Here is a 22,271-nt window from a genome sequence, read left to right as displayed (position 1 = left end):
GCCTACCGCTCTGTGGGTCGAAAAATCCCCAGGAATTTTTGGAGATGGACCGATCGGATATGTCGGGCCCCGTCCGTCACCACCCGGCCGCCCCATTTTGGGCCTGGCCGCAACCCATAATGGGCTTGCGAAGTGAGGCCCTCTTAGTGCCCACAAGGCGAAAATAATAATAATAATAATAATAAACATATTTTAGAATGGGTCAAAAATACTTTACATTAATTCAAACACGAGTGACATCTTTCCCATACTTAATCATACAATATCTTTAATTTTCAGAAATAAAATTATTATACTTAGAATAAAATTCTAAGTACAATAATCTAGAAAATTATACGGAAAAACGATTTTTCTGGAAAAAAAATAAAACAAATATAAAACGGAAGAAATATATGAAATATTTTGTAATTAATTAAACATATACATAAATTTAAATCATTTTTATATAATTTGAAAAATTTCTAAATCTATGTCAATAAATTACTTTAAAGTGCTTGAAAGTAATTCCAGATGGCAGTAATGGTAAGAAATGAAGTCAAGGTCACTCGAACGCCATTTTGTTTTCTGTACCTCTATTGAACAGGCATTATTTAGTAATACTTTCATCGTAAATCAGTTCAATTTTAAAAGTATAGATTCTCACATACGATTAAACCTTCGCAATTTTTTAATATGAATATATTTATACAGAAGTTGACCCAAATTGTCGAGAGTAATCTGGGTCAACACGTGTATATTATAAAAATATTTAGCCAATAAAATCAATAAATTTAATCACGTGATTTGTTTAAATTATTGCATTTTTCCGGAGAATTTCTGAAGAAATTTTATTATAAGAAAATATAAACATTTCTAAATTATTTTATTTGTGTTTTATTCGTAATTAAAATCTATAGACGCGAAACTTTGCGACCAAAGCGTTATTCGCGTGACGCCAGGTTAATAACCCTATTAACGATCTTAATTTCTATTTATTGTCCGCAAAACACAAATCTTGAAAACATTTGCGTGTTTACGTATCAATAAAAACAAAATAGAAATATTTTAGAAAATTAAATCACTTAAATTTAATTACGATGCAACACGAGCCACCATATTGTTAACGGTCGCGACGCGACGGTGGCGTCGGCGCGTCGAAATGAAAGTTTTCCGCTCCAATAACTTTATTTAAAAATATATTTACTTATTATTATATATTTTACATAAAATAAACATTTAGAATACTTTCCAACGCATTAAAATTAGCTATATCAACGAAGAGGACGGAAAATGGCATTACAAACTTAGCGTAAAAGCTTCATTCAGTAACACGGTCCACGTGTTAGTTAACCATTTGTCATTGTCACAGACGTATCGAGTGGTGGAATTTTCGACTAAACTATCCACCAATAGAAACGGGCTAGACATTCGTGTTGCTCACTCGTTAGTTCGCCCCACCTGTCATTTTAATGTTATGCTTTATATATATCTTCTCTCTTCCGTACTAATTATTACAGATTGATCTAATTGGCCGTGTTTAAAATTCTTTTCTATCCTCTTTTGTGTATTATGTAGTTTTGGCTTTGAAGAGAAGAAAATGCACGAGCTCCTGACTATGTTTAGCATTCGTCAACTTGCCCCAAATGGCTCTGAAAAATTCAATTTTCTTAATTAAATTATAAGAAATGATATAAAAATTCTATATTTTATATTCATTTATTTATTATAGATTTATTTTATAGTTAAAATACTTTTATACATGTCAAATTTGTTTTAAAAATTAAAGGTTTTAAGTTACAACCTGAATTTTTTAAGCAACAAAAGAAAAAAGACAATTAATTAATATTAAAAAATACAGAATTTTTATATTTTTAAAATAATTTTCAGAGTTTTATTTTGTGTTTTCCTTTCTTTGTTTTAGTTTTCTCTGTTTAAATGTGGACATTTTCTGATAACCTCCTAAATGTAAATATGGACTTTGGATGATTGTTTGAGGCTAAAAATAAATAAAAATCATTTTATTATTTTATTTTTTGATCAATAATTTATTATATTATTATTTAATTCTTTGTTTTTATTCATAATTACAAAGATTCATTAAGTTCTATAGTAAAATAACAACACTTCATATAAATGTATAAAAAAAAGTGATTAATTATCCTATAATCCACTTAAAATAATGCATTTTGCAGCTATTTTAGCTACTTTAAAAGGGAAAAAATTTAAAAAATTCATCAAAATTAAAATAATTTTAAGTAAAACTTTTAAAATAAGATTAAAAATATATTTTAATAAGAAAATTATATATTTTACTACAAGAGTAATGTAGTTTTATCAGTGAATTTTTGTTATTTTTATAAAATAAATGGAAGGAGGGGGAAAAATAAAAAGAAATTAAATAAAATATAAACTGACTGATGGATATTTTAAAGTGAAATTAGCTTTTAGAAAAATTAAAAATATTATAATTCCAACATTAAGATACAAACTGTTATAAGATAATGGAGTCATTAATTCCCTAAAGTATCGTTATTTTTAATTAATTTTATAATGGAGATCAATTTATAATGTTGTTGAATATTTTATCTAATATTATTTTAGTCTATGACGTATTTGCTTAATTAATAGAAATTCGTTTTTTTCTTCCTTTTTTTTAAAATCGATATTCGTCATTGGTCGCTTATAATAATCAATTTCCGTGACGTTTTTCAAATTTAAAATACTAACGAATGAAATGACGAATTAGATTTTTAAAAGTTTAGAATGAATTTTTTTTAATTTAAATAATAATTTTATTTAGATTTAACGGAGGAATTTCAGAATTGAATACACAAATATTCTCAGCCTTATATCCGCGTATATAGCCTATTTACTCATACATGTACGCGTAGCGCTTTGGCTTTCGAGTGAAACAAATTCGTTTCCATTATATATAAATATAAATATTTAATTTTTTAATAATTAAGCAGAATAAATTAAAGTTAAGTCTAGTTAAGTCTAGACTTAACTTTAATTTATTCACAAGCTGTGTAACTAGTTAAGTCTAGTTACACAGCTTGCAGGAAGCATTTAACATGCAATCCTCTATTAACTCTTAACACGTAACGATACAGGTCGAGCGCCTTACGTCGTGCGTAACGCGTAACGAGTTACGCACGACGTCTGGTAAGAATGTTAACAAAGATTACATCGTAACAAATCATCACAACGTATAAATAACTTGTAGAGTATGGAGTATGAAGAATAAATTACACAAGATTCGATGAAAAAATCCTATTAAATTGACAGACACACGTGTTAATTATTCAGTAAATATAATTTACGGGTCTGTACGTGTTGTATATATAAACTATACGTCAAAGTCGAAATAAAAACAACAAAATATTTTATCTGTATTTCATTTATTTACGCTTTTAGATCGATGTGATGAAATATGTATAAACTTGACATTATATACTATATAATAGAGTGTAAGCTTATACATAATTCATTATCACAGTATTATAAATACTGTGTAGTGGCATATATATACTGTATATATATACACACACATACACACACACATATATATATACATATACACATACACGTGTGTGTATTTATATAAATTTCTTAACTTTAATTTCACAGCACGCATTTTACTACATATATACAAATTAGTGTCTCTGTAACTTGTTGCGTGTATATACGTACATATACATAATTTGTGTGTATGTATGTATATAGCAGGTAAATATCTTTTAACCTTCAGTTCTATTTACAAGAGAAATAAACAAACAACCGAACAAACACTTTTCTATACAAATATAAATATCACCTATATAGGTTTAGATTTGAGCAAATGATATATTTGAATGCGATAATCAAGCATTTGTCTGTTTGTCTGTCTGTAGAAAAGCTTGGAAATTAAAATCTTAGTAGATTATTTTTTTTTCTTTTTTTAATCGTCGATACAATTTTGGCATTTAATTTTTTAAAATTATTTTTATTTTTGGTATTTTTTTTACACGTAAACTGCATGATATAATTTTTTTTTTGTGGAGGAAGAATGATAGTAAATTAACTGGACGTCTTAACACATTGCACTTGGCCTATCTGGCCTATTAATGATACCGAGTTCGGCAGTCACGTTTAGTAACTGATCGATCTGCCTTGCTTCCAACGTTGCTTGGCGTATGGCCTCCTTGTAGGGTCCTCTTTTCTTCTTGTTGTATCTGGTCTTGAAATCGTTGAGGAAAGGCGACAGTTGACTGCACGGCATGTATGACGAAGTGGACGATCCAAACCAGGCCACGTGAGCCTGCCGGTTGATGGTGACTCCGTTGTCTCTTTGAGACACCGTCAGAGCCAGCACCTTGCCGGGCCACCACGGAAAACCGTGGATCTTCCCCCAGACGATGTCGCCCACGGCCATCTCCCTACCGTTGTCCAGCACGCATTTTTTGACGTTGTGGCTGGTGATCCTCATCATCAGGGGCTTAACTAATTCGTGCACAGGAAAATCTGGCACTTCTCCGTATTCGCTTTCGGAACTGCCGGCTCCCGCACCCCCTTCCTCTTCCGCTTCTACCTCGTCCTTCCCCTTCTCGCTACATCTCATGTAGGCTTTGGCATTGAGTCTTTTGAGGCTGATGGACAATTTCTGCTTGAGGCATTTGTTTTTAACTTCTTCGTAGTAACTATCCGGATTGGGTGATAAAAGCTGAGGTAATTCGTCATCGACTATCTCCCTGTGTTTTCTTTTTCTTTTGGTTTTATGCTTGTGGTGATGTCTACTTTTGTGCTGTTGTTCCGCCGTGCATTTTTTCTGTGCGTCTTTTTTGGCTTTCTTCAAGGCTTTTCTGGCAGCTTTGGTAGCGGCCGAAGCACCATTAATTGTTCTATCGTCACCACTAGTCCAAGTGGGCGTAGTTCCCCCCTCCTCCGTGTCGCTGGCCGATTGAAGTCGAGCGGGTATTTTTAACACGGTGTCTCTCCCTTCCGGATTGCTGAAAGATATCTTTATAACGGGACTAGTTTTTGTGGTGGAATTTTTTGTCTGAGTGGTACCCACGGTGGCGTCGCTACCCTCCATGGGACCGAACCTCTCCTGACTCAACACCGTTTCTAGCCTGCGGTGCTTGGGGTGGACCACGCAACCGCTGCAATTGTGACCCATATCCTCGGATTTCCTCTTTCTCAATATCATTCTGTTGGAGATGTTCTGCGAGACGGCCTGATACTCGTTATCGACTTTGGCAGTTTCTTCCTCTGGCCTTATCAAACCGTAGACCGTAGAACCATTGCACCTGAGATTCTGTTCCGATTCTACTTTCGGAACGACTACGTTTTCCACGGATCTGGAAGTTTGTACTTCTGGAACACTATTTGTTTGTACAGGAGTTAGAGTTTTCGATTGTCTGTGCTGATCGTCCTGAGTCGTTTTCGATTCGTGAAGTGTAGAGCGCATCCACGAATCTTTGTTGGCCTTTCTAGTGTTTTCCAGTTGCACGTTTTCCGAATTCTCGTTGCAGATGGCTCTACAATGAGAACAGAGTACCTGGCGAGGTCGCAGCCTTCTCATTCGCACATTCTGGTCCCTGATTGTTCTAGCCAGAGGCTTCCTCGATCGGATGCCCGTTGCCTGACGATCATTTGTATAATCTTGTTGGTTGTAGGTATGCCTTTGCCTTAGAGTATTAAAGCGATCGTCTACGGCAGCAGCTGGTGTTGATAAGTCTGGGGTTGTATCCCACGGCCTGATAAATGGAATGCCATACGGACTGTTTCTGAAACAGAGAAAAAAACAATATCACTATCTCGCTGAATAATTAATAGCTGTGTTCGCAGTATCTCTCGGCATAAACTCACTGCAAAGGACTGTTAGTTATCTATATAAAATGTAAAAATTCCATTATTCATTCAAAAATATTATGAATTAAACACAAATATATGCATAAAATACATCTAAACCGAGGAAACCTTCATCTTATTTTAAAGCCAGAAGGCTGCATAACTGGACAGGACCTACAAGTTAATAACAACTTAAAACCGATACAAAAACACTCCAGTTAAGTACTAATAATAAGACAAAAAACAGGTAAACTGTAATTATAACACTCATAAATTAATCATAATCAAAATTTTAAAATATTTTAAATAAAACTTAAAATAATTAGAAGTTTTAAACTTTGATTTGTAAATCATGGGGATGAAATATTAGAACTTGGCATCTGTTTAGAGTTACTTTAAGAAATTTGATTTTGATGTTTTAATAGATAAAAAAGGAACAATATCAATAACCCAAAACAGGTCAGATGAAAGACAGAACACTTACAAGTACACGAAAAGCCGTCTTCAATAACAATACACATCACCAAAACTGTATTTTATCTGACAAAAAATTCAAAATAATTTACCGAGATTTTTTAAAGTAGCATAAAACACTGTTAACAATATTAATTCAGGTGAAGTGTGTTAGAATTTTAAATCTGTTTACAGCTTCATCATAAGAATAATTGATTTTTGACCTTTTTAAAGCCGAATTTATAATAAATCAGAGAATGAGTGTCACATACCACAAGTGAAACAGTTATTATAACCATATGTAAACACCACATGCTTAAATGTAAATTATTTAAATAACACATCAACATTTATCTAATCTTACAAGTGTGCTGATAAGTTTAAATAGAATTAATAAAATTTAAAATTAAATTAAATCTACTTTAAAATTTATAAAATTACAACGTTTTTCAATAATTTCTAGCAATAACAAGCAATATTTTACTGTATAAACATGACTAGACTCGATAGAAAAATAATGAACCAGCTAATAATGAATGTTCAAAATACAAATATGTGATTAGAATGCACAATTTAAGTCACCTTGAACCTTGTTTGATGGTTCAAAATCAAAACATTAACCCCTGTTTTCCCCCCATTTAATGAAAAAAGGGGAGGGGGATCAGAATTGTAATTAATGTTTACAGATGGAGGAGGAGAAAAAATCATGTAATATTTTTTTATAATTTAGATGAATAGCTAAATAATTTGTTAAAAGTATAATACAATAGGACATAAATTAACATCACGACTAGATAGAAAAAAAGGTATAGATAAGAACAGTTCAAAGTTCCTTTACTGTTTAACAGAATCAACTTTAGTAATTGGATACAGTTTCCTTTCTTTTTTTCCTCCTGTAGGTGACTGTAAATAGGATCTAAACATGAAAATTGGCCTAATTAAATATTTAATTTAAAAAAAATGAAATTATTATTATTATTTTTTATTTAAATACGACGGAGATTTAATTTAATTCCGATGACAAAACAATTTCCAGCGTGATTCATTACGTTAGAATTTCATGCCACCTTCGACATTTACTCGAACTTCACACATGGACACAATACTTAAAATTTCGAACCATTACTTTTATTAATTTTCTTCTTTTAATTAAAAAAAGGGGGTTTTAATGTAAATACTAAAAAATGTTTGGACGGAGAGACGAGGGTTGCACTTGTTAAAAATCTTGGAAGAGTATTATTCGGGGGGAAGTGTCAGTGTAGTGTAAGTGACGTGTGTGGTACGGTGGTGTTTTCGTGCATAAATTAAAGGTGACATCCGTCGTTTTCGTTCTTAATTCCCATTTAAAATGTTTTATTTTTGTTAATTATTGCATCGGACACGGTACTTACTTCTTACTAACGTCCAATAACGCACCTTGGAAGACCTTGCTGTCGCAATGGTACGATACAATCAGCACGTCAATTAAGGCCTCTTCCACACTTACAAAAATTTTCGTGCCTCTCAGTTTAGTCACTTCACTGTCTGTACACATGGCCATGTCTGCCGAGGTCTCATTGCCTGCCATTGCAGCCGACGCTGCAGACTAGGCCCAACGGAGCATGCGCCGCCGGAGAGACCAACACAGTCCAGTGATATTTGTTGGCGACGTTAAAAATTGTTTTGTTGTATTGTCTTCGAATCTGGTCCAAATTAATCCGACGAAAAGGTGCTCGACGTTACCTCTGACCTCACTCTCTCCACGGTATACGTGGCACCGGTTCCACTTCGTTAACTACTATTGTCTGTAACGAATAAAAATATAGTTACAAGTTAATAACAACACACTACAATTACATATACCAGTGTGTACGTACTGTTGACACTGTATATAAACAACGCTTCTCTATTTACAATATATAAAAGAGCCTTTTTTAAATCTTTAAGGCTCCTGTTATTATACTAGCGTGTGTAAGGTGTTGCTTTACCACTCGAAAGCACTGTATAAAACTACCTTTTATTGGTGTAAATACTGTAAATATTGAGCTATATTTAAAGGCGTGTAAGTAACAGCCTGTTGAAGTTGTGTACAAATGCAAAGTACAAACTCCTCACACCAGCTACTGTAAAGAGCTTACAGTATGCATTAACTGGTATGGGAAGGATCATTTTTATATACTCTAACCAACATAAAATTAGGCTTTGTACAATGGTACCCTTTATGGATAACAGAGAAATGTACCGTACTTCATCTATTTACAGGTAAAATTCGTTTTAACGGGGGTTGTAGGTGCAACATTAAGAAAACTGTCGACGAGGTACTTACGTAAAATAATGATAAAAGAAAGTTCTTATACATTGTTACTATAGCGATATGATAAGGTTTAATATATTTATATCGTGCTGTGTATAAATCGTTAATTATACATAAAATACAAGAGGTTTATGGCCTACGTACAGAGGGGAAGCTTTTATAAATCAATACGTGTTTTAGCCGCAAACAAATGATAATAAAAAAATACTACTTTATGCGAACTGGCAGAAGGTTTTGTATACCTAATAATTTAGATACAAAGTTACATACAAAAACATTCTTATAATTCTATAGGCACTGTGTAGAGTGAGTTCACTTTCAATTGTATGATACAATAATAATAAAAAGTACTTACTACCTTCACTGGATGTGAGATAAATGTGAAAAGGTTCTGTATAACCCAGCAATTAAATTATAAAAGAAATTCGTTACAATTAATGTGTTTTTTTGTCTAACTATTAACACACATTTTAGAAAATTACGAGGAATTTTTAACACTTCTAAGTGCAGTCGACCATTAAAATTTCAATCCTAATCCCTTAACAAGTGATTTTGGGCACTTAAAATCGGGCGTAAATGAGTTATAAGACGTTTCTAAATAGTTAAAGCATAGAAATTGTGAAGGCCTATGGAAAGAAGGCCATTAATTTATGGAGAAATTGTGAATTTACGAAAGAATTTAACTTCAGTCGGGATTATTAAGCGATTTTCTATGAAGGGAACGATTTAAAAAACAAAAGAATATTGTTATAAAACATACCTTCCACTTAAAAGATGGTATTTTTATTTTTTTATTCTTGTTTTAATCTTTAGCCGTCATGAATTATTTATTTAGGCCTACTCTACATTTTAAATTTGCATATAACATCCTTCTTCCACCGAGTACGATGGATTTAAACAAGTTTTAATATTTTTTTAATTAATTGAAATTATGTTCAACATCTTAACTAAGTTTTATATATTTAGTTTCCCGCAAAATAACGCATTTGGAGCAAAAATCGAAGCGGGAATGCATAAACGAGCGTGTATGACATTTTAAAATTAGCTTTAAATGCTAATTTTAGTGTTACGTAAGCCAGTTGTGTGTCTTTTAAATCCCCGACAAGTTCCCAGAGATGACAAATGTAAAATTTGAGTAGAAAATATCCCCGCGGACGGGCCAAAAAATGCGAAAGAAGAAGGAGAAGAAGAAGATGCTTCGTCTCTTCGCATCTTACATCACATATAGAAGAATGAGAATTACGAGGTTCATCCTAATTGTTCTGGTCGGTTGTAGCAGAACCTCATGATTTATGCATGCAAAACATCAGACCACTGCGGGCTACGTATCTGCATACAGATTAAACCCTTCTTTGCTCCCCCTTAACGAAACTGTTTTCTTTAATGATTTCAAGAGATAATGATTTGGTAAATAGAACTTACTTTATCTGGAAAAACCTTAACAGCAAAACGCATCAATGCATACCATCTTAATTTAACTTTAATATAGGCTAAGTTTAGGAGGAGAGGATGTAAAAATACACCTTTTATTATTTATGTACGGCTTATTCTTTTTGTGTTTTCTCTTACTAAATTAGCATACAGAAGAAGAATCGAGTGCACACGCCGTATGGATCCTACGTAATTCTACACTCCATTATCACTTTTAATTTGATAAATGCCCCGGTTTTTAGAATTAATACCCGATTTTTAACGTCAGCGGCCAAAGAAAATGGAAATAAAATAAAGGATAAGTTCTGAAATTCTTTCCTTTGTTAGTTGCAAATCGATTTAATTTATCTTCCTTTACAAAGTGCATAACTTTGCTTTTCGATCGATAAGTCTTATAGAAAGAAATTTAACTCCTTAAAGGAGGTCCCCCCTTAGGGTTTTGGGATCTTTTATGATGCAGGATGAGGACTGCAGTACATAGTAACAGCTACAATGCAAACTACACCAGGGCAAGACAAATTGTTAACATTAAAATAAAAAAAGATTTGTAAGAGAAAATATCAAAATTTCCGACAGGAACTCTCAATATATATATATATAAAAGTTTTAAAAGAATTATTTATTCTACAAACGAGTGCTCTAAATTCAAATAAAATGGAAATATACAGAACATTAGATATAAAGAGGAAGGATCTAAGACGTCTTCCAACGTTAAATTCGCTCTTAAACATTTTTCAAACGTTTACAAAGGCCAGAAAGTAACAATTAAACTCGCCTTCCAAGCGTTATAACCGGGTTCACTAGGTCAAAATGATACGTTACATCGAGTACTACACTAAATAAGAGCTGTCGTTCTCGTCTCACCGCGTTTATAATTATTTTCGGATGATATAAATTAGGAAAGAACACGAATTAATACTTTGTAATACGTGGAGTAGTCGGTCTAGCAGCCGTACTGTAGGTCTGTACTGTACTGCACTGTACATAGGAGCTATGGAGTGCCTCCATTCCGAGTGGAGACCTTCTAACAGAAGTGGTGAAAAGGATAAGTGTAGGAGACGACCTGAATCCCTAAACAGGAATTGTTTTTGTATTCCGTTCTACAAGTGAGACTTAACACATCTTTGCCGCATCATCCCTACGGAAAATCATTTATAACGTCTTTTATATTATAATAACGCTCGACTATAGGGAGGTGGGGAAGGGAAAATCGAGGTAATTTTATTGTTTAGAACGGGAGATGCGAGTTTATCCGTAGTCGAACACTATAAACGATTCCTTCGTATAAATATATTTTAACTGGTGTAAAATTAGTGACAGTCGGGTTCAAGGTCGCTCGGGCCTCGGGGCGTAATTTGACCAATAATAAATTATAAAGAGGATCACTTAAATTGTGATATTGATTTATACGATGGAGCGATAAGATGATATAATAAGCAGCTGCGGATATGATTTTTAATTAGATAAAAAGCAATTTCTAATAGCTTTGACGTATTTATTATAAAATTGTTTTACGTAATTGTTTTAATGGAAGGATTAAGTGCGTAATTTTTGCACGTTTGACGCAAGAATAAATGGAAATTCCGCCCGTCGTACTTTTCACACTTTTGCCCGGTTTTATACGTAAACTGTGCAGTGTATTTTACAGGACACACAAGATACATAAGCGCCAGGCCCTACACGGCAGTTTAGCCAAGAGAAACTGCTTCTTATACGCAAATCCCTTCGATATAACGAAGTAAAGCGCGTTAGAACATGGAATTGTACGTGGCGTACAGGCTACGAGTGGACAGAAAGAAATTCTCGAGATAGAAACGTGTCTACTCGAAGGGATAAAAAGAAAAGACAAAGGAACAAACAGAAAAATCACAGAATATTCGGAAAGAACAAACATTATTAATCTACCTTTTTTGTCTTTGTTTGGAATACATTTCTACTCGACCTTTGAATGTTTTAGTTCAATAGAATTCAAAGATTTTTCTCTTTGCAGAATGCCTAAAAATGGTCGGACATCAATAACGAAAGCCGAGTGTACGATCGAAGAGGCCTTCAAAGGTTTGCCTCCCTTCCACACATCAAAAGATTTCTTAAAGTGCTAACAAACCGAATGGGAGTTAATTAGCAAAAAGACGAACGAATTCTATAGATAAAGCGATTCGTTTTTTTTTGTTTTGGTCTGGGGGTCGAGCGCCGCCTTGTGTACGTCAGACATCTGGGCACTTCTAACCTACTATTACGGAATCGTATAGGCGAATCTAGACGCTCGTTACAAAAGGTCAATAGCATACGTCCCTTCCGAAACTAATAAACCTTCCTTTTTATATATTTTCTACCTCTTCGACCACCTTTCCCCCGCTCCGTTCCTTTACCGATGGAAATCTTAGACCAAAAGAAGAAAAGTAATATAAACCTGGACTAAAACGATAATAAAACACGAATTAATAGAAAATAATGAAAGCTTAGACTTAAAAACATAAAATGATAATTAATAAACTTATATATAATAAAGTATTTTACAGGAAACACACACAATACTACACAATGCACACACAAAATACGACACTATACGCGCACAACATACACGAAGAGGGCCTTTTTATGCTCTCTTTTGAGTGGTAAAGGGCCTTAAACCACAAATAAAAAAAAAAACATACACGAAGAAAAAACTACATAAAATCCTTCAAATTAATACAATAACACTACTAAAAAGGGCGCAAAACTCGCATCCCTGAAGGGGAGAGAATAATAAAACAAAAAAAGAAATCGAAAAATTGTTTAAAATCTTAAATAAAACAGTTTATACGACGAGTTAGTGTCATTCCTTTCCTTTCTTTGTTAAAAGTAGAACGGTTGTCATACATTGTAAGACGAATGAATAGAAATAAATCTTTTGTGTACAGTTGTAATAATTTAACTGTACAAAAAACATTATTTGTAGAAAAGAAAACGATTTAATAATTTCTTATTATAATAATTGTTTCACTTATCTCTCGTCTTTAAGATATACAAAAATAATATTAAAATGTGAAAAGCGCTTCTACCTTTCTACTTTCTCTGCCTTCTTCTAAGCTACTTTAACACAACGAGTAAACAAAACCACTGTTTTATATCATTTACGGGTTAATTGTCCGGTAAAATTACGTAAAAACCTGTAAATTTATCGTTAATAAACCATCTAAAAATAGAAACAAAGACCTAAACAGAAACGAGATATTAATATACCTTTCATTATGTCCTTTGTCTGTTTCTTTGTTTGGCACGTGATATTTCTTGTGGCCACTCGATATACCGCGACCAGGGACAAGTAAATTAACTGATAATTAAACCGATTTCTATCCTAATTAATTCATTTGAAAAACTAAATTAAGTTAAAATAATAACCATATCAACATTAAATTTATTTTCAAAGCATTAAAAATTAGTTTACTTTTCTTAATAATTCAGACAAACAAACGTCTCCGGTACAGAAATAATATATTTTTTATTGAATTCGGGAAGGGCAGACTTGCAGTCTTAAACTTTAAACATAAAAAAGGTCCTTTCTTTTCTCCAAATGACAATACACGTAAAGGTATCAGGCTCTGTGCTACAATATATAACAGAGCCTCTACTTCCAACAAATAATAATACACATAAAAATGTGAGGCTGTAAGCTGTAGTATATAAGAGGCCCTTTTCTTTTACTAAATAAAAGTATGCGGTTGTAAGCTGTGGTGTATAAGATAAGCCCTTTCCTTTGACCAAATTAAGCTATAATACACATAACAATGTAAGTCTGTAAGCTGTAATATATAACAGGCCTTTCCCATCTACCAAATAAAATTATGAGCCGTAAGCTAGTGTATAAGAGGCCCTTTCCTTTCACCGAATTATAATACAGACGAAAATGTGAGGCCTTAACTTGTTTAGCTTAAGAGCCCAACGGCACTTTTTAAAGTTCAAACACTAGAAAATGAGTAAAAAAACACTAAAGATAAGTCTCGTTGTATTCTTTCCGGTGTTTTACGTAGCGTGGGGCCTTCTAAATATTTAGCAAGTACTCTAGAATATCCGTATTTTCTCGATTTTATTCCAAGATGGTATCGGAGTATACGGGAATCAACGCAGCTGTTTAGTCTTCTCGGAGACTAAGCGCAGGTGGTTCTGTCCGGGTCCTATTCTGAGAATTTCGATGCCGTTCTTGTGAGATAAAGGCATCTGTTTCAAACTAATGATTGCTTATTTCGAATTTTTGGTTATTCCCTGGAGAGGAGGGGGAAAAAAGGAGAGAGAAACGTCCGTTGACAGAAATGGTTTCGTTGTTTGTGAACCTTTCGAATTATTAAAACACTATATTAAAGGTTTTTGCCTTGTTAATACGGTCCATCGCGACGTTATAACGGGTGATTTGTGCGGTTTCTCTACGCTATATCAAAAGCTTAATCGAATGCACTTATTATCGACTGTTCTATGGCTTACCATTATCGAAAATCTCTGTTATACGGTTGTGTTAGTTAGGGATATTTTCGGGTTTCCGTATCGGTCACCTTGTGACGTCACACGTCGCCCTCCTCGTTCTGTTGAATGTGAATATAGGATTGATATTGCGTTTTAAACTTATATTTAGTGTTCCTTCTTTAGTAATGTTTTTGTGTTTGAATTTTAAGAAATACTCTTACAGCCTTTATGTATTATAATTTGGTGGATGGAAAAGGCCTATTAGCCTATATATTGAGGCTTAGATAGAACCTGACACTTATGTGTATTGTTAGCTGGAGGCCTCGTACATTATAGCTTAGAGCCTCACATTTTTATATGTTACAATTTGCTGGAAGTAAAGGCCTCTTATAAATCCAGTATTTAACATAACACTAATTTAACCGGTTAGAAATCTTAAACGTCGTATTTTCGAGTTTAATTACACACTTTGATCCAAATCTCGTTATATATATAGCACATATCACACCATTCCGTTAACAAGTTGTACGTGTAACGTGTGATATTAATCTCATTTATCACTTTGCTCTAATTTGTTACCATTTTTTAAACAATTTCAATAAAACGTTTCATTGTTTCTGATATTTCTGAGCAGAATTTATGCACGACAATTAGCAAAACACATCTCGTTACACTAAAAGAGAGGGAGTCTGTGACAATTTATGACTTTTTCTTGCTGATTACAGGATAATTGTGTACATTATAGAAAATGTTATTTATATTTTCATATAATTTACTTATACTTATCTATAAATAATCCTTCGAGAATGATAACAATATATTTTCCTCATCCAGAGAACAACAATAATAGCCTTAAACACTTCCTTTGATTTGATAGTACTTCAAAGATACAAATACCTTCCAGTTATTCTTGAACATTTATTTATAGAAAAATAACCGTTCAAGAATAAAATTTAACAATATTTCCCTTTGATTAAAGATAACAATCGAGCTGAAAGATGCACAAAACACAAAGCCACGCAGACATTAGTTTAAAGTACTTTTATCCTGCAAGTAACTATTTTTGTGTGTATAAAAACTAGTTTATTCAAGAATCAGACTAAAAGATAAACAATGAAAAGGTTTTTCCAATGCAGAAAAGTAAATTAGTTCTTATCAACTTAACAAAAAAAGCAGATTTAGTGTTTACTTTACAAAGAAATTTCACTAAAACAACACCTTACAGATTTCTGTTTAGGATTTTGATATTAAAATAACACTCTTATAAAGTATTTTCTACAATATTTTATTCATTTAAACTGTTTATTTCATCAAAATTACTACACTTGTAGTGTTATTCAGTTAATTATTTCTACGTAGAGGCAGGCCTTCTGGATGCAACTAACAATGTGGACAGAACTATTAACATTGATAAATATCTCTATTTAAATGGAGCTTATAGTATTATTTTCTAAAATTTTCATGAAAATCACCAAATTTTTAGTGTTATCAATTTAATGAAATGCATCCAGAAGTGTTTAGACTTGTAGATGTAAACAAATCAAAGTGATTAAACTATTGATCAGTTGCATCTAGAATTTCCAGATTTGTGATAGAAAATAATATTTAGAAGTCTTCTAGATATTATTTTCTAACATTTTTCACTTATTGATATCATTTTCTCCCCGAAAATCACCAAATTTTCGACGTTATTAACATTCTCGCTGCATGTAGATTGTTAGATGTATCTATTTAAATCAGGCTTATAGCATTATTTTCTACAATTCTCTCAATTATTTACAATGTTTTCGATGTAAACCACTAAAGTTTTAGCGTTATTAGCTTAATTAATTAAATCTAGAAGGCTTGCAGACTTCTAGATGCAGATGATCAATGCGGACAGTGTCATTAAACAATTGATCATGTACAGTACATCCAGAAGGCTTCCAGATCGATGTACACCGAGCTTACAGTACTACTAAACAATCTTTCCGTATTTTTATAGTATAAATATGTCTAGAAACTCGATAGAGAGATTAAAAAAGAAACGTCATTGATACGCCTACCTGGAAGAGGGCAACTAACCTACTATCTGTGAATGCCTTACAGAAAAAAAACGACAATAGTTGGGTATGGCATATGACCTTGGAAATGGGTTCTGAGTCCAACAGTCTGCACTGCACTCTCGTCTGGTATGCTCTTCACTACGCTTCGTATCTAACTTACGGGTGTATATTTATAAAAAAAAAATAATTTAATTATTAAATATAATAACCCGTCTGGTGCAGTTTGAAATCATAATATGGGTAGACGATAGGACACGATACTGTTTGCATCATTAAACATAATTCTTTAGTCTGAATGCTAATTAAGAGCTTTGTTGATATTGATTCTACAAAATCAATAAAATGCGGGATTTTCTGCTGATTTTAAATATATCTCGGTTGTGTTCCATATCGAATATCAATAATCAATACCATTTTCTTTCTTTTATTTTTCTTTTCTTCCTCCCTGTATAGAATTAAATTATGATTTACTAAATTTTAAATATATTTTCTCGCCCTTTATACCCTATTGTGTGAAGTAACTTACACAAAGTCTAGATCCTTAATGGAAACAATAGGTGATGATCTGTATCCAATTATCCGGTGTGAACTGATTCTTGTTATACACTGGAAACCTATTATTACATCCTTTCTGGTTATGATTTACATTAAGTTATTTGGTATTTATCATAATTGCAGAACCTGCAAATGGCATCTGAGATCCTGATTAATAATACTTTTTGTACACTAAGTGCTCCATCTTGCAAATGCTTCTATTTACAAGATGGAGCATTGTTAATGTGAGAACCTACTACAACATGTAAAAACTCTAAATATCAGTAATTTAAAGTCCAAAATTTAGATTTTACAGCATGATAAACACCAGTAATTTAGTGTACAGCATTAATTTACAGACCTTACACTATAGGCATTATTCTATAGTGATAGTTACTAGCAATTTAATGGTAAAGTATACACCTAAACACTCTACCACTATGATAAATACCATTTACAGACTTTACAGTTATGATAAATATCAATAATTTAACATAGTATAGGGGTCTGTAGATGTATACCTTGTGATAAATACTATTTACAGGATCTACGCCGTGATTAATACTATCAATAATTTAATGTAGAGCACTTATTAATGAGAATAAATGAAATTAAGAGAGTAATTATCCTGTTAACAAAAAATAAAATAAATAAATTATTTGTCTTCTACGTATTCGTGTAATTGAATAGAATCAGACTTTGGCCCGAAGATCCAAAGCATAATGCGTTATGTAAGACGTTTAATTTCATTTTTTGTGAAATAAAAACATTAATTACAAAGGAAAATTACCTTTTCTATCGCTTTCTTGTAGATTAATCTATAAATTTGAATATTTTTTAGAAGAATTGTCCCGAAAAGAATAGCAGAAAAATCGAATTTTCCCATGTAAGAACGTTAATTTATGAAAAAAGGAATTCTATTTCGCGTGGAATATTTGTAAATTTAACAAAAAATAATTCGCGTTTGAATGTTCTTAAAGATAAATAAGGAAATAAATGCTGCAAATAAGAAAAAAATTACAATTTCTGATGCGACCGATGCTATATTAATGGATGAAACGTGAAGAGAAATGATCGATCTTGCAATAATAATAAAGATGATTCCAAATGTCTTTTATATAGAAACACAGAAAGTTCTCGGTCATGTATATAAAGTCTGCGTCTTAAGAAAGTCGAGGGATGATTAATTCTCAATTAATCATAATGTAACTTTTCGAGATCCATAACTTAGAAGGGGGGTCGATATTTCAACCTCCGCTTCCTTCTGTTCTTATAGTCAAAAGGAGAGGAAGGAAGAGGCTGAAGTATTGACCACTATTAAGTTATTGATCTTAAGAAAGTTGAGACATGATTAATTGAGAATTAACCATTTCTCATTCTTCCTCGGATATAGGTTTAGTCAAGGATTGAGTCTAGACGACAGGTAGACAGAAACGTCAATAATTTATCCATCGTTCTGTCTCTCTTCACTCTGAAAAATCTACAGAGAATCGTTAAATTTTATTGTTTATATCTAGATATATCGAGTTGCTAAAGAATTTTAATAGGCTCATTTGCATACAATGCCCAAGCCAAAGTAGACAAACGTCAAAAATTATTATTTTAAACCGGTTTTTACTGCTTATTTATACAATAAATACGTAAAATATATTTAAAAACGCATCAGAAATTTTATATAATGTGTAAGGATATAATCAGCCTCCTAAGATTAATGCGTAAAAATATAATTAAAGCTGCTGCTGTGTGCTTTTTTATGTATAAATTTGGTTTTATAGTGTATTATATTAATCTATGGGTTGTTTTATGTGTAGGAGATGCGTAATGATCCATTGCAAAGTAACATAGTAAGTGTAGGAGTGCAAGATTCCCAGCACGAAGACTGAATGCAGTCTTGTGGATCGATATCACTGTCAATGGGTCGTGTGTAGTAACCTCTACTATGCTAAAAGTGGTATAACAATTAATCGAAATCTTCAATTGGTTGGCTCCGGATCGATATCGATCGATAACACTAAGTGATTTTTATTGACGATATTCTTATGCCCTAATATCGTCTTCGCAACTGCGGCTTCTCCCGTGTAATTTCTTTTACTGTTTCTACTATAATTCCATAGATTAATTACTGTTATTCTCTACCCATTACTCCCTTCTGTCCTGGAAGAGGTTTAATTCTTCCAAGGAAGAATGGGCACGTCATATGTCCATTACCTACCAGCCGAACCCACAATGGCATAGGAAGTGGGTGAGGTGTGGGCGAGGCAAGAAGATAAACTGGTTCAGCAGTGGGCCAGCCTAAAAAAACATAAGGAGTAGCATGAAGCCAGATGAAAATTCTGTAGGACAGACCAGGAGGATGTCTTCGATGGAGCAATACTGGTTTCGGTGGTTCGTATAACTAGGGGTGGAACGAAGAGAGCACAAAGCATACGCAGGAGGCGAGGTGTGGTTCCTAGCCATGGGAGTGGTTGCAAATGGAAAGTATACACTAAAAATGGAGACGAATTAGTAAACACAGAGAAGCAAATCGGAGACGATTCGATCCTGGATCCCTTATCAAACCGATTGTTAATCTCTATACTTTATCCACACAACAATAGAAACCTTGTCATTATCACTGGCACTACGTAAGAATTCTTTACTTTGATTAAATTTAATACAGGTTAGAATAAAGATTATTATAAAATCAATTCATAAAAGATAAGCAGGAGTTAATAAATTAGCTATTTAATAATTTATTAGAACGGAATATGTTATTTATAAAAGAGAATCCACCATAATACATAATGATATGCCATACGTTTCTATCGTTATTCGTATATCATCCGTTTATCGAATTTATAAAATTAATCATAAACTATTATTAATAAAAGCGATAAGATCTATTTATTATTTATATTTTTGAATATTTTTTAAGTTAAAATATCATATACAAGGCCAAGAGCCGAGGAAAAATCGATGAGGCAATAGATTAGTGGTTATTAATATATTAAAATGATGAATAATGATCGATTATTTTGCTGTTTATCCAACAAAAATATTCTTGAATTTATTAAATATTTCTTGAATAACCTTGTAAAATGACTCAATTTTTCTAGTTTTAAAATACACTTTTACATTTTTCGAACGCAAATTAGTTTTCTTTAAATATTTTTGTTTCGGTTACAAAAATAGAATACTGTATTTGAATAATTATAAATAAATCAGAATAAATACATAATTATTCGCGGTATTTCGATAATTTGCTCATTTTAAATAAATTTTTATGTGGTTTATTTCATTCTGTAGCTTTGTTTTCCCACGGATTCTTGCTCTTTGAGAGGCCTCAAACACAAATGTATGCCTGCCGTTAACTGGTTTTGGCTATGAACCAAGGCAGGCTAATGAACTAACTAAGAATATAGACTGCTAATTAGCCCTTCTAGGTTGTTTTCTAGTCAGTAACGTAAAGGCCTGAATTAAACGTGCGAATCTACATTCATCCTATATATCCCTAGTATTAGAAACCAGGGAGGGCCCCGGGGCTACTGTTTCCAGTACAAACGAGGATCGTAGTCTACTAACTCTCACAAGGTTTCTAGACCTAAACTTTCCGGTACTAACGAGAAATCTAGAATTCTAACTAGGATCGTAGATCTTCCGATACTAATTAGGAAACTAGATCTACAATATCGAGTATCGTGTGATACGGATTTTACATTACGTAAGATCTCACCAGTTTAGGCTTGCCTAAGGCCTATGCAACCGGCACTGCTGAAAACAATACGACCGACTGTGCACTTTTATGTTAATTTTAAGTATCACGATGTAACGATTAACATTTAAATATTAAAAAAAGAAATTTTAATATTTTCATAATAAATTAAAATGCTAAACTCGATTTATCTTTTATTTTTAATATTTTGTATAATTTTGCATAAAGTATTTATTGGCCTAATTGGCAGAAAAAGTAAACAAATATTTAAATTTGTCGAAGAACAAACGAAAATTCATCGACAAACAACGTGAATGGCAAAAATTAGCATTAAATAGCGTAAACATAAACTTAATAAAATTGAATTTTAATATCCTTATATGGGAACAATCCACAAATTTTACGGTATCGACGTTCAGACGATTGTATATCACGTAATGGGAGAGAGTTTTAATGATTTTTTCGAAATGAAATGACCTCGAAATTACAAAATTATCCTATGTATACGTATAGAGAGCAACCTGTATTATTAAGTTTTATTTTACGGTTATTAGTCGTGTTAAATTACAATAAAAACGTAAAAAATTTATTCAGATTGAAACGTAAATAAGCATAAATAGCTTTGGAAATAGTGCAGAAAACAGACAATTAAGATTTTTTCATAAATACAAGTCGTTCCTCGTAATATAAACAAGATGCATGTAAAAAAATTTAAAAATCAATCATTTTAACGACTATTGGTCGAATAAATTTAAATCAGCAAATAAAAGCGTGTCTCCGCTTAACGACTATCTCACCAACCAATCAGTTTAAACATTTAAAAAAAAATGTTTAGTATCTTACTTATTTCGCCAAGAACCACTAATATTTTTAGATTTATTTTTGTTTTTAGGCTGTTGTCGTCTTTTGCAATCACTCCGGTCTTATTTTCCAATAAAAATTACGTTTCCTAAAGAATTTATAGAGAGAATTAAATTAAAATAAGACCAATATTTGAACAAATTATTTGAATTTATTGTTAAGTTGAGCTAGAAATCTTAACAAATCGATAAAATAAAACTCGACTCTCTTGCAATTCTGCTGAGACGTAAAAGAAAAAATATATATATATAAAAATGCTGACTACGACTAGATCTATCTCCCCGCAGTTCTTCAAGGCAATTAAGCGCTGTATCTTTTTGTACAACGAACGATTGTGATTACACACAATTTATGTACACGTATACACATATTTTATTACTCCTCTAAATTCTCTTATCTCTTAAGAATCTCCAATTATATAAGCCAATTGTGACCATTTAAAATATAAAAAAAGAAAAAAAAATACTTGCACGAGTGGCCATGAACAAAAATTAACACAGCAGAAGTGATTATTTTGCGAATTTTAAAAAATGTACACCAAACCCGCGAGCGAAGTGTTCGATAAACTCGATTTATTACCCAAAGGAATACCCCAAAATATATATTTTTCCCCCAAAAAAGATTACGTATAAAAATGATTTTTAATACAATTTTAGGATTACAGAAGGTAATAACGGTAAAACTGCGGTTCTAACGTAACCTAAGGCTGGTGGCT

The 22,271-nt window shown here is 32.5% G+C and overlaps 1 protein-coding gene and 1 long non-coding RNA gene across 2 annotated transcripts; both read right to left on the bottom strand.

The window, feature by feature from the left end:
* Positions 1-1,158: 1,158 nt before the first annotated feature.
* On the bottom strand, positions 1,159-17,843 carry LOC136979420 (uncharacterized). Its single transcript, XR_010881384.1, has 2 exons — positions 17,795-17,843; positions 1,159-1,628 (listed from the first exon to the last, which is right to left on the bottom strand). It is a non-coding gene; the product is annotated as an uncharacterized lncRNA (long non-coding RNA).
* On the bottom strand, positions 2,751-8,001 carry LOC136979419 (PWWP domain-containing protein 2A-like). Its single transcript, XM_067275395.1, has 3 exons — positions 7,656-8,001; positions 3,033-5,747; positions 2,751-2,976 (listed from the first exon to the last, which is right to left on the bottom strand). The coding sequence occupies exons 1-2, from the start codon at positions 7,829-7,831 to the stop codon at positions 4,052-4,054; spliced, it is 1,872 nt and encodes a 623-aa protein (XP_067131496.1). The 5' UTR covers positions 7,832-8,001; the 3' UTR covers positions 2,751-2,976; positions 3,033-4,051.
* Positions 17,844-22,271: the final 4,428 nt, after the last annotated feature.

The sequence above is a fragment of the Centruroides vittatus genome, unplaced genomic scaffold, assembly GCF_030686945.1.
Source record: "Centruroides vittatus isolate TY-2023 unplaced genomic scaffold, ASM3068694v2 contig_620, whole genome shotgun sequence".
NCBI classification, from domain to species: Eukaryota; Metazoa; Arthropoda; class Arachnida; order Scorpiones; family Buthidae; genus Centruroides; species Centruroides vittatus.
This window is presented reverse-complemented; position numbering and strand designations above follow the sequence as displayed.

Bases quoted from the DNA above. Each gene is read 5' to 3' on its own strand.
- LOC136979419 (XM_067275395.1), bottom strand. From the start codon at position 7,831: ATGGCAGGCAATGAGACCTCGGCAGACATGGCCATGTGTACAGACAGT. The intron at 5,748-7,655 runs GTAAGTACCGTG...TCTCTGTTTCAG, and splicing joins TTATTGGACGTTAGTAAGAA to AAACAGTCCGTATGGCATTC.